Consider the following 13,231-nt stretch of genomic DNA (forward strand, 5'->3'; position numbering starts at 1 on the left):
CCTCTTAGTGCTCTGGACTCACCTAGAATATTAAACTCAAACATTAGAAAAAAGAGAGAACTAGCTAGTTCACAGTGGTGACATGCAGGTCAAAGCAAGGATGAAGCTCTCTTTAGTCCCACCTCCACTGTAGGACAAGAGGCTGTTAGCACAGCAGGTGTATTCCATGATGGATTTCTCTAATTTGTGCAGGTTTTAAAATCTCATATTCCAACCATGTTTCCTTAACCCCCCAAACTTGGAGAACAGCTTTAGCTCCATAAAATATATACCAACAATATTTTATTTATGTGGAGATGATTTGTTGTCGTGGATTCTGATTCTGTTAAACATAAGAAATTACTGTGACTGTTCAGTTGATTCCTTTCTTGGTTAAGGAGAAAGGGAAAAAAACGAAAGGACCAAAAGTCATGGATGCATTTATTTGTTTAATCTCTGAATGAGCATTTACAATACAACCTATCACATTTTAATTCTGGTCTTCTCACTCTCTTCAGAAAGTGCAAGAAAAAAACAAGAAGGAATCGTGGGCAGTTCCCGTGTGTGTTTTGCCCAGCACACCCCGTCTCTTCCGGCAGAAAGCCCCCGGCCCCTGAAGCTGCGCAGCATTCTTGACATGAGCCCGTTCACAGTGACAGACCACACGCCCATGGAGATCGTGGTGGACATTTTCCGAAAGCTGGGTCTGAGGCAGTGCCTTGTAACTCACAATGGGTAAGTTTCATTAAAAAAAAAAAAAGGCAGTTCACTTACCAGAACTTTTAATCCTTTTTATTGGAATTCATATGCAGTTATGAGGAGGGAGTGTAATCAGCTCCCAAGTGGGAACGTGTGTCTTTTACTTTGGTTATAAATAAAGATCAGTCAGATTGACACTTAAGAAAGAGTAAGAGAAATGTCACCCCCCACAAATGTAGTGACATTTGTCAGGAACACCTGAGGGTTGGCAGAGACGCCAGCATGCACGTGGTATTTGAGCAGTTCCCTTCCTTAGCTGAGTAGTGGCCCTGCCCTGCATGAACCACTGCAAACACCTGTTTCTTTCTGTCAGGATTTCCGTTTTAGACCATATATTTCTAGTACAGTAATAATTTTCTAGATATTTGGCTGTTTACTGTGTCATCCATTATTTAATTTGTCGTGTAATGAGAGAAATAATGTGTAATTAAATGAAATGTGTAAATTAGTGGAAAACCTCCTTTAGCAGATGCTTTGTTTCTTCTCACAAACCTTTTACATAAACTGCTAATGACAAATACTACGTATTTTAAACGTGTAAATCGATTACTTTTTGCCTTATACACATGAACTGCCAGCGTCTCTCCAGGATGGGAGCACAGGACGATCTGGCTTGGCAGAGGTCACAGGGAGGGTGGGGAGGGACGCACAGGGTGCCAGGATGTCGCTGCGGACGCGTTCAGTCACAGCCCCCCATGCGCCCTCTGCTCCTGACTGGGCTTTGTTTGCAGCCCCCCTTCTCCCAGCGTATTACTGTTCCTAGCTGAAATACTTAAAAACATTGTTCTGCCTGAAGGCTGATAACAGGAAGGATCGAAATGAGAAGCGAAGGATTGTGCATAAACTGCAGACACAGGGTGAAATGGAATGCAAAACACTTCAGAGTATCACAGCAGGTTTTTTAAAACATCGTTTTGTGCAGAACACACGACTCCTATTTAGAGGAAGGAGAAAGAAGGACCAAAAAGAAAGAAAATTTCTGTGTAATAAATAAATAAATGAATAAACACCTTCTTCATGTTTCTCATTTAACTTTGCAGTCCCTCTGCAAAGCAGGTGGCAGTATCCCCAACTTTCAGATGTAGTAATTGAGCTCGAAGAGGCTTCATAACTTCCTAGTCACGTGTTAAGCAAGTCAGAGATCAGGGAACGAAATAGCTTTCCAATTTTAAAACCCAGTCTCTTGCTATCGCTTTACCCGTAAGTGACTGATAGAATGTATCTTCCTTTGTGATTTCTTAAACTACTATTGTTTTCTTAGAAAATATATTAGACGCTATTGTGAGGAATAGACATAAAAGCTAGAGAATTAGATCCATGTGTAACGTTTTGGCTAACCAGTTAAAATAACTCTAGGTAATAGGAAATAAATCATTAAAGAGATAAAGGTCTTGATTAAGGGCAGGGAGATCATAACTATTAAATATCACAGGTATCGATTGGAGAAGAGATGTATGTAGTAAAAGAACTTTTTTCTTTAATGTTGTTGAACTTTAAAAATAATAGTGCCAAACTTCACTGACTAAAAACTTAATGAAAACATGTTAAATGGAGTAACTTTTCATAAAGCTTTACCAGTTCTTGGGCCTTTTTAATTATAAATGGCTCAGTGGAAGCTAAGGTGACTTGTTACAAACTTTTACTTGCTTTGAGGTGTTCTCCATGCCTGGAATGGTTTGTCCTTTTATGTCCTACCAAATAAATATACTGTCATTCTGTAGTCATGATTAATTAACTGTGACTACAAAGCTGTGTGAGTTAATTATTGTATTTCCTGTTGCTGATTAATTCTCAGGGGTTTGGCAGCACTGACATTGGAAAGGAAAATATTTAGAAGAAAGTGTGAAAATAATGAAATAGAGGGAAGGGGAGAATAGTTAATTAAAATCTTATGATACTTCCTTGTTATAAAAAAGCTTCCGGTGGGGTTGGATTTTTCTGAAAGAGTATGTTCAATTGCACTGATTATACTTTCCTTATTCTGTCCTTTAATAAACGTTGATAGATAAAAAAAAGAGATCGTTCGGGGTGGTGGCTCCTGGGACATTTGGCTTGAAATATGTAAGAAAGTATTCTTACTTACACTTAAATGACTTAAACCCGAAAAGAAATTACATCTTCGGGTTGTCTGTGTGGACTGCGATATTCTAGACAGTTGCTTACACTTGGTTGTCAGAGGTGGAAACTGATTCTTCGGGGGAGGAGCTGTAACAAACCTGGAACCGTGGGTGGAAGGAGAAGATGAGAGCAGGGAGATAAGAGGGGACGGTGTGTCTGTAAAGATGTCTGTTGTAGATGTTCCCACATTTTTATTTTAATTAGCACAATTTCTCGGGATCTTTCAGTCTTGGTGGAAGTAGCGGGGTGTTACTAGGACTGTTCCAAAAGAGTTTTGTGATCATATAAATTAGTAAAATATTGGATTAAATACATTTGAGGTTTATTTACTATGAAACTTCATAGAACTTATACAATGTTGATATTATTTGATTTTGAAATGGAATAATAGAAACAGTTTTCTAAACTTGCTCTAATATCAGACCTTTTTTTTGAAGGAGGGAAGGGGGCAGAACTCTCGTTGACTGGTGTTGGAACACACTTTGGGAAGCTGTTGGGTCATGCTCTGTTAACTCTCATTGTTAGCCCACAAGGAAACAGTAACTTAGTCTTTATATGAGTCCCACGTTGCATCGATTTTCTGTACACTTCCTGAAATTCACAAAGCAGCGCAGAACCTGGCCTTACCATTCTCAAATCACTCTTCTCTATTAACCAAAGAGAGGAAATGTTATTTCCACCTTTTTAGGGCCATTACTTTGTAAATATAAACATTGCTTTGTAAATCTCTAATTTGCCATTTGGTCCTTAAAAAGTATAATTTTTTCTCACTGTGTACCTTATGATTTGGCAGAGCCTACTAACATATTAACTGAAATTAATTCTTGTATATAATTGGCTAGAAAAAGTAAATAAGAATTAGACTGGAATTATTTTAATTGTCAAGATTTTCACATTTCCTGACTACAAGTATAAATTCAAGTGAATTGATAGGGTTTTTTGTTGTTATTTATTTGACCTCAAATGTTTAGTCGGGAGAACATCTGCTGAATGACTGAGTGCTTATATTTTACGTAATGCAGTGTCTCGGCTTTTCTGGAGAAAGGACTTGCTCCCATGCTCTGAGGACTTTTCAGTTTATCTTTGTTCTCAGTGATCAGTATATTGTGTTTAAAAAATAATGGTAGCTCAGTTGGCTAGAACGTTGTCCCGATACACCAAGGTTTCGTCTTTGATCCCCTGTCAGGACGCACACAAGAATCAGCCAATGAATGCGTCAGTAAGTGGAACAACAAATACTGATGTTTCTCTTTCTCTCTCTGTCTCATTCTCGCTGTCTCTTCTCCTGGTTCTCTCTCTCCCCCTTGTCTCTCTCCCTCTCCCTTCCTCTCTCTGTAAAATCAATAAATTAAGCAAAAATAATGAAACAACATTAGCAGAGAACCTATTTATGCCGTTTTCATTCCCCACCTTCCCCGCTTCCCCACCTCCACTCCCAGCCGTCACCCGAAGTAACTGATAACTGCCACATCTGTAGGGCCAGCCTGCTTTGACTCAGCGAAGTCCCCTGGTGACCCCGGTAAGAAGTCAGAACGTTCAAAGACAGTTTAATAGTACAGTTTAATGGACTTAACCTGATCACCAGGGAGATGTGTTCAGTTACTCTGAAGGGCATCTGGATGGGCTTCCAGAATTCAATGATTAAAAGCTTTCTAAGGTTTTTGACATTCACTGTCTATATTGCCATATATTGTAGTTGAATTCATTGACTCTCAGTATAAAATCAGTAACCAATATTTTGTTTTAATAATTAAAAGTTTAATTATGTTTAAGTATCCTTATGAAAATACATGTCCATTATTTTACTTGATGTTATAATAATGATACATTAATGGAGAAATAATCATTTCAAGAAAAATGTATAAAGTAAAAGTCACTTTGACCCCTAACCTTAAATATGTCTTATTAGGTAGCATTTGCAGGTCCTGAAAATTAGGGAGTGTTTGTATTGGTCAGCATTATTTATTTGGTGCACATTCCCTTCCATTTTAATTCCAAATAATACTAAAATCCAAGGGATTGCTTGAATCTCTTTATAGGTAATAAAAGCCAAGACTTCTACCTTTTCATTGCTGAAGTAGATCCACAAAATAGCTGCTGCATTGTGGCATTTTAGATAATAGAAAAATAATTTCTTCAAAGGAAGGAACACTGAAAAATGAAACAATTTTGTAATTTTATAGTTGTTTAAATTTTACAATTTCATTTATATTAAATTTTATAATTTTAATATTTTTGGACTTTTTGTAGTCATCTTCACTCTGAACTTTTTATCATTTTTATTTTTAATTTAAAAAGGAAAACAACCCAGCAATATTTAAAAATAACAGTATGTCACTTTTGAAAGTGAATAGAATTTATGCAAATGGCACTGGGGGTTTCAAGTCATTTTTGTTTATATTTTTCTAAAGTTCATTTAAAAGCATTCTTATGGTTCATGTTTTTATTTTTTCCTCTCATTATCATTATGATTGGAAGCTCTTTTAATTTAATTTCTCACAGTTATTAGCATAACATGATCTGTTTCAGGATTGTCTTGGGGATCATCACAAAGAAGAACATATTAGAACATCTGGAGCAACTAAAGCAGCGCATCGAGCCCTTGGTGATTAGATATATCAGCTCTCCTCCTAGACCCTAGGAGTCAGGAAGCATGGAACTTGTGAACTGTCAGTTCTTTCTTTCCCAGATACCCGCTAAACAAAAAAATCCTACATGCTGCCAATCACACTTACATCTCATAAACTATGTCTGTAAGATACATTTAAATGTGTGAATTCCATTCATGGGATGTAAACAAAAGTGAACATTTCATTAGAATCATTAGTTGCAATTTAAGAACTATAAAGAATTGGTAGTTGACTGAGTATCATTGGACATTTTTAAAGTAACACAGTATCTCTGTCTACCGTAGCAGTCACAACAGTCTCAAAGGACACCGGACTGGTTAAAAATGCATACCTCGTCACCCCCCAGTTCCCCCCATTTTAAATAAAAGATGTTTTCTGATATTGTGATAAATCTAAGCTCATAAATCATTTTAACTGAGCTTTAGCAATGTTAGAACTGCTGACAGTTAAATGGATTTTTTTATGGGCACACTAACTAGAGCTTAATGTGTACGTGTGTGTATACGTACGTATATGTGTGTATGTATATATCTATATATGATCATAGCATTAGTCCTTTTTTTGCTGTACCCTCTGTACGTCCCACACTGTCCCAGTCAGTGATGTGTGTCCTGCCGTTCCATTAGTGAGGTGACCTAGACGAGTGTGTGCCCCTGTGTGAGATGGCTGCTAGACTGCCGTAAGCAGCTTTTGGGGTCAGATGCATTGGCTTTGCCTGGCTCTATGTCCTAGTGGTTTAATGACTGAAGGTAAATTTTGAATTATTATTTTAACTTCTAAAAGTTGTCTGTCTTTAGCAATTGATGCCTGAAATTACTTTGCCTTGCAGTTGTCATACCTGTATAAAACTTGTCCCAGTTTGGTTGAAAAACAACTGATGATATATTCCTGTTGTATGCTAATATTTCACAAGTTGTTCATGCATCCTTTTTAAAAACTACTAACCAGAATAATAAGTAGCTACTCGTCATTCTGCTTTGTGCTTCACTTATAATAATATTTTAGGACTGCTTCTTGATTTTTCATCTATCTTTTAATGTAAGCATTAACAACTAAAACTTTCGTAAAAACACTGTATCTTAACTTTTTTGGTCAAAATCAAAAAAGGAAAACATTGATGAATGTACTAGAAACTTGTGTTGTCTTATAGATTTATTCTTGGGGCTCTGAAGTTTGCGATCGAAGTTCTGTGTTGACTGTTTTATCTCAATTGTATGTGTTTTCACAAAGATTCTGCATACAACTGAGCAGTCTCTATTTTTTACAAGTTAGTTTTGGTTTTAAAAAAAGTGGAATATTGAGGGGATTTGGTCATCAGACACTTTACTGCTTTGTTGGTGTCATGGAAATGAATATTCCTTCTCAAATGGGACCAGTATCATTTCTTGCTCACACATCCATTTTTTGTTACTTTTTCGTTGGCATACATTAATCAGAATAGACCTACTTCAATGAGAGTCTCAGTGGAAAGGACATTGTACTATTAGTGACCATACTACTTTTTATATCAAAGAATGGTTGTTGGATAATTTGATTATCTTTACCAGTAAAATGCTTTTTGAAAATAAAAACACAGGCTGCTTGCTTTGCTCTTTTGCTGTCAACAAAAAGGATTTAGCTGTAAATGTTGCTTCTCTTTTTCTTTTCCCTTTTATTTTAATGGCCATCTTTTGTTTATCCCTTTCAGGCGCCTCCTTGGCATTATAACAAAAAAAGATATCCTCCGTCATATGGCCCAGACGGCAAACCAAGACCCCGCCTCAGTCATGTTCAACTGAATCTCACGGATGAGGAGAGAGAGGAGGCAGAAGAGGAAGTTCATTTGTTGAACAGCACAACTCTGTAACCCGAGGGAGCGTCTGCTTACAGTTCTCCTTTAGACAAGCAAACAGACAAACAAAAAGGAGATATAAAAGCCAGGCTTTTGCAGCATGGTTTGTGAATAGTGCTGCTGGAATAAAGGAATTGTTTGAGGAGGGGAAGGAGAAAGAAGGAAATGAGTGAGGTAGAGCAGCCAACCCACTCCTGTTCTGCATGGATGCGTTTTCTGCCGAGGACGATGTATCCTGAGAGTGAGGCTTGAGCCCCAGCAGAGAGGACCCTGGAGCCCAGCTCTGAGCGCCTGGCCTGTTACTCCACCGTCGCAAAGACACGAAATCAGTCCCTGTTCCTGGAGGGATAACTTTGAATTGAGCCATCTGTAAGACTGCAGGTCTTGCCCTTTTTTTTTTAAATCAAAACTGTTCTGTTTGATTCATGAATTGTATAGTTAAGCATTACCTTTCTACATTCCAGAAGAGTTCCCAACCCCCTTCCCACCCTCCCCCCCTCTCTCTCTCTCTCTCTCTCTCTCTCTCTCGCTCTCTCTCGCTGTAACAAAGCCTCTTTAAATCGGTGTACCCTTTGAAGCAGTCCTTTCTCATATTGAGATGAACTGTGATTTTACTGAGGTTTCATACAAGAAAGGAGTGTTTCTTGTGCCGCTAGCCCTGCCGCTGGCACCATCACCGAGTGCCTGGAGCAGTCGCAGGCACCGCAGCAGAGGCTGACCAGACAGGGAAACTCTCCAGTGCAGCATGAACGACCCCCCTCCGCTCGTGTGCCGTGTGGTTCCGAATCCACAATGAAACGTGACTTGTACGGATAAAGTCTTCTTTCTTTTTTTTTCTCTCAGACTTCATGGGTAATGTGGCCTGGTCTTACGCATATTTCCTGTCTCTAAAACTACTATGATATGCAAGTGCAGTGTGGCGTAAGGAGACAGTGTTGCTGCTTTGTCGGTAAAGAGAAGGAAATAGCCTGTCTAGCTGTATCGGTATTAACTGCATGTTTAAACACTGGAATCTTTTTTCTTGAAATATGATCAGTCATTTTTTTCTTTCCTCAAGATATTTTACTGCTGACACTGAAGAAATGTAATTCATAACTTGCACTAAATGTATATTTCTTCTCCTAAAAATTTACCATTCTTATTTATATTTTTATGGATTAAAATTTATAAAATACAGATCAGTTAATATTTCACTTAAATAATTTTACCTTTTTAATGCAATTTTTATAGACTAATTCAGACTTACAAATATGGAGATATGAACAAAGTTTACAGTGGGAAGGAGGGTGTACGTGAGGCGGTGGCAGCTTCTCTCTGGTCCAGTGTGTACATAACCCTTTCTCTGGTCTTCACTGCCACCCTCCGCCCTGTCCATTCTGACTCATTAACTGGAGTGAGGAAACACTACACATCACTTTGCAGGTTAAAATCAAATGTTAAATAGTGTTTACCTTTTAAGAAAATCAAGTGGAAACAATAAAATTGCAAAGGTAGCAGTTAAAATCATAATCTGAACATAAGCTTTGAATCTTTGGGTACATCGCATCCAGAAGTGTTCTGTTCGGTGACATTTTGACTGGCCACAGTGCACATTTTCGCAGGATGAATTGAAAAGGTATGGGGGTGTTTTGGGGATTTTTGTTTTTGGAAATGTCTGTCTTAATCATGATCTGAGTTCACTGTTGGCAAAGGCAGTTTTACCTGAAGGACTGGCCTAAATATCTGTGATTATGCATTCTGGGTCAGAAAGTGAAATTTCTGCAGACCGACATTTTCTGAAACAATTGGCAATGAGCTGCTCTTTGGAAATATCTCTCTTCCTGGCTTTTAATGATAATAATATATCTGTAAGATCTTGAAGATTTATAAGATCATGAAGCCATATTAGAATAACAGTTGAAAGTTGAGCAAAATTTTAGCAATTTTGTGAAACATGCTTAGTTTTGCTAGCTGCCTAAAATTAGAATTTTCTCCAAGACATTCCCCACTTTGGCAGACTTCCGGTTTCCTTGGTGGCCTTTCCAAGTTTATTTGACCATGCAGATTGGAATAACTTCTAAATGATAGTCCTGTATAACTTACCTCCAGTTTGTCTGAGTGCATTTGCAGTGTGCAAGGCACTGCTAGAGTGGGAGCCCCGCAGGACCGGCTACTGAATAACTTGCTTGTCCTCAGTTACAAGCCGTCAAGGGAGAGATGAGCTTTGCAGATAGATAGCTTCATAACATTGAACTTCACATGGATTTCTTTTTTCATGTTTTCTTTTTTGATTTTGGGATCTCCTTTTGTTGCCCATCCTGCTTCAGAGACTGACATTTCAGGGTGGATAGTAATTTTTTCCTTGATTTGTTTCCACCTTGATGTGTCTTACAGTTGAAATACAGGAAAAGTGCCATATTTTTATGCATTCAGTGGTTTTCTTTGGTATTCTGATCTGTCCCATTTTTCTTTTTGATATGTTGAGGTGTCTGCTTTTTAACCAAACCATGAATAGTGGAGACCATGAAATACATGTGCCTAGCTGATTGACAAATTGACTGCTGGAGTGAGTGGAGCGCCTTATTTGAGTACCCTTTTTGAGAAGGTATGATGAGAATGGGCAAGGCTGTCAGCATCTCTTAATAATTGTTTTCAGTTTGGTTCATGAAGAACGCTTAGTTTGTTAATCTGTGATGTTGCCTAGAGCTGTATTTATCTGTTTTCATTTATACTAGTGTAGCAAAGCTGCGTATCATTACAGTAAAAATGATTACTGTGATGAGTTAATCAGAATATCTATTAAAATCTGTATGACAATTTGTGGTTTGGCCTTTAATTATATCTGTGACAGTCCTCCCACGTTACTGCTCTGTGCAGCGTAGGCCAGTAGCTGCCACATGCAGCCTCAAAGGGTGGTCTGTGTGAAGCCACGTCTGCACTTGGCAGGCGCGGAGCCACGGCACAGCAGATGCTGGATTGAACAGCAAGATACATACTCAGTACATAGTAGCAACAGTGCGGAGCCTCCACTGCAGTGAAAGTTGCAGGTGTATTGAAAGATTTCGTTTTGGTTTACTTTCAAAACCGTGGTTTTTTAACCTTTTTAAAGAAATATTATGCTATTTGCATGAAGAGAAAACATGTAAATGATTTCCATTTTAAATTTTACCTTGGAAATTTGCTAATAGAGCTACCTAAAAGGAGGTGGTAACGTGAATTGTTAAAAGATTTCAGTAGTCTTCTAATATTAAACTTTTAGTAAAGAGAACACTTTTCCAAAAATTCAAAGATAGATCTTGTATCATTCATTTCATTTGCTCGTTCACTAAGAATTTATTGAACACTTACTGTGTACCTAGGCACTATCCTGTGTTCTTGAAGCTTACATTCCAGTAGGGAAAGAGATGCATACATATGTCAGAAGGTGATAAAACCATGAATTCAGCGGATTTTAAAAGCTGATTCCTCTGTGCTGCACGTTGTCATAGGCATGCGGTAAGTCAGACAGAATCTGCACAGAGAAAAGTAATGGGGAGGATGCTGCTTTATATGTAGAGGGTGATCGAGGAAGGTCTCGGGGATAAGGGCACCTTTGAGCAGAGACCTGGAGAGAGTGAGGGGACGATGCAGCTGTCTGCGAGAACTGTCCTCAGAGGCAGAAACACAGCTGAGACCCTGCGGTGTGGGGTGTGCCCCACAGGCACAGGGAAGACGTAAGTAGGTCAGTGTGGCTGGAGGCGGAGGAGCATAGGATGAAAGAGGTTGGGTGTGTAGGAATTTGGCTTTTATTCTGAATAAATTGGGAAGCCAGTGAGGCAGAAAATGACATGATCTCTCTGGCTGCTTTGCTGGAAATAAGGGGGCAGGGGTAGAAGCTGTATGGCCAGTTAGAAGGCTCTTAGAATAATCGGGGTAAACCACGGTAGAGGTTGAACCTGACGAGCTGGTGGAGGCGGTTAGAGTGGTTGGATCCGACGTGTTGAAGGTGGAACGGACAGGATGTGCTAAGGGATTGAACGTGGTGAGACGAGGCGTGTGGGAGGTTGCCATGGTTTTGGCCTGTGTACAGAACAATGGATGGAATGGCCACTGACTGAAGTGCGGAAGGCATCACGGATAGATCTGGGGATGTGTACAGAGGAACCATTTTGGTTGTAGAAAACCATTTTGGTTTTCTGCATCGTTTTAAATGACAGACTTCCAAATGGGGTGTCAAGTAGGCAGTTGTATACATGAGACTCAGGCCCAGACAAAACCCTCTGGTCTAGTCTAAGGTCTCAGTACTATGGGAGAGGCTCTGGGACAAGATGAGACACCGTGGGATTGAGTGGACAGAAGCAGATTGAGCACTGATGCATTTGTGTGTATGTTTAGATGGGAGATGCGGAGACAGCAGAAGACGGAGCATCCAGTGAGGGAGGGTGCGGAGTTGTGCCATTTAGACAAGGATAGTCCCCTAAGCCAAATGAATGATGGTTTTAAGGAGGCTCAATTGTCAGATGTTGCTGATCCATCAAGTGAATGAGGCCTGAAAATTGGCCAGTGCGGGGTAACCGATGAGTGTGACCAAAGCAGTTCCAGTGGGGTCATGTGGAAGTCTGGTTGGAGGAAGTCTGCCAGAGACTGGGAGGAATTAAAGGCAGGTGTTACAGTTCTTCCTGAGTTTTTCAGAAAGGGGACGCACAACAGAGTGCTTTAGGATGCAGGACATTAGAGCTTTTGTTGTAGGTGTGAATGTGTGGGAGGGACGGTGGATGGGCCCAGAGAGGTCCTAGAGTGGGGAGAAGGCACCGCAGGCCCGTGGCGGCACGCTGGCAACAAGCCTAGGACTGAGCAGTGGGCAGTTAGGAGCATGGTGAGATTCCGTGGACGTTACTTTGATGGCTGTTTTCTTAGTGAAATATACTGAAGATGGAGGGTTGCATGAAAGACATGAAGTAGGACTGATGGGCAGCTGCACGTCCATCTTTACGGGTTTTTTTTTCCCTCCAGCCACATATAGTCAAAGGTTTGGTCCTGAGAGGGCTACACATAAAAAAAAAATAACTGGAGGTGAGGCATGCCACTCAATTAAAATCCTGACTGCAAGTGTTTTAATAGTCCACTTATTCCTTCTACCAATTAAAAAAAGTTCTCCTAACATCTGTTTAAGGACACAGCTCACAGGGTAAGTAACTGGAAACTGTTCAACAGAAATCCTTCGGGTAAGTCGAGTCAGTCTTCACAATGTGGGCACTAAACTAGGTAACTTGAACCTCACATTGAATGGGAAAGAGCTTATAATAATGCTCTTTAGCCTAATCCACGTAGTTTGCTGTTTGCAAACAAAGAACTGTTTGCTCTGTTTTTAAAGTGAAGCACATTTTGTCAGATTTAATGAGGATCTGAATCTGGTAAAAACACAGCTATCCACAGATTTGTACTGCAAGTCCAGTGAAGTAATTTGCAATGAAATACCAAATTTTAAATTGTTATATTGATTTGTATACTCTATCAATAGACTATGCAATATTGACTAGTAAATACAGACTGAGTCAAAGGAGAATCGTTTTAAAGACTATTCCACGTGGGGTGACTGCACTGATTGAAGGGTGACACATGAGTCCCAGGAGGTGGTTAACACGGCAGTTTCACTGGATCGAGGCCAGGCACTCCATTCTGGGAGACTGCTGGGCAGTGTCAGGAGTTTCTTTCCCTTACGCCCTTCCTGCCTTCCTTAAATCCAGTCCGTCAGTCTACAGCAATTATTAACTCAAGTCTTAGGACTAAATTCTTAGTTGCCCGTATTAAATACCAAAATAAGACTCCCTGGAAGGAGAGGATAGATAATATGATGATTTTCTTTCAAATGTGATTTCAGGGCCTCACCATTTAGATGATTTGACTACCATTTATTTACATATAAAAAAGAAGTCCAGGCCAGAAGAGACTTACA

The 13,231-nt window shown here is 39.5% G+C and overlaps 1 protein-coding gene across 4 annotated transcripts in view; it reads left to right on the forward strand.

Moving 5' to 3' along the window:
* The window catches only part of CLCN3 (chloride voltage-gated channel 3), a 71,509-nt gene extending 61,396 nt beyond the window's left edge, over window positions 1-10,113 (forward strand). For 2 of the 4 annotated variants that reach the window (XM_037133968.2, XM_037133973.2), the window contains 3 exons: window positions 498-714; window positions 5,386-5,461; window positions 7,174-10,113. In XM_037133968.2, the coding sequence (XP_036989863.2) occupies window positions 498-714; window positions 5,386-5,461; window positions 7,174-7,332 (452 nt within the window). In that variant the 3' untranslated portion in view covers window positions 7,333-10,113. The remainder of the gene's footprint in view (window positions 1-497; window positions 715-5,385; window positions 5,462-7,173) is intronic. The other 2 variants (XM_037133979.2, XM_037133982.2) reach the window with 1 other exon arrangement.
* Window positions 10,114-13,231: the final 3,118 nt, after the last annotated feature.

This window comes from Artibeus jamaicensis, unplaced genomic scaffold, assembly GCF_021234435.1.
Source record: "Artibeus jamaicensis isolate MK-2021 breed Jamaican fruit bat unplaced genomic scaffold, CSHL_Jam_final scaffold_537, whole genome shotgun sequence".
NCBI lineage: Eukaryota > Metazoa > Chordata > Mammalia > Chiroptera > Phyllostomidae > Artibeus > Artibeus jamaicensis.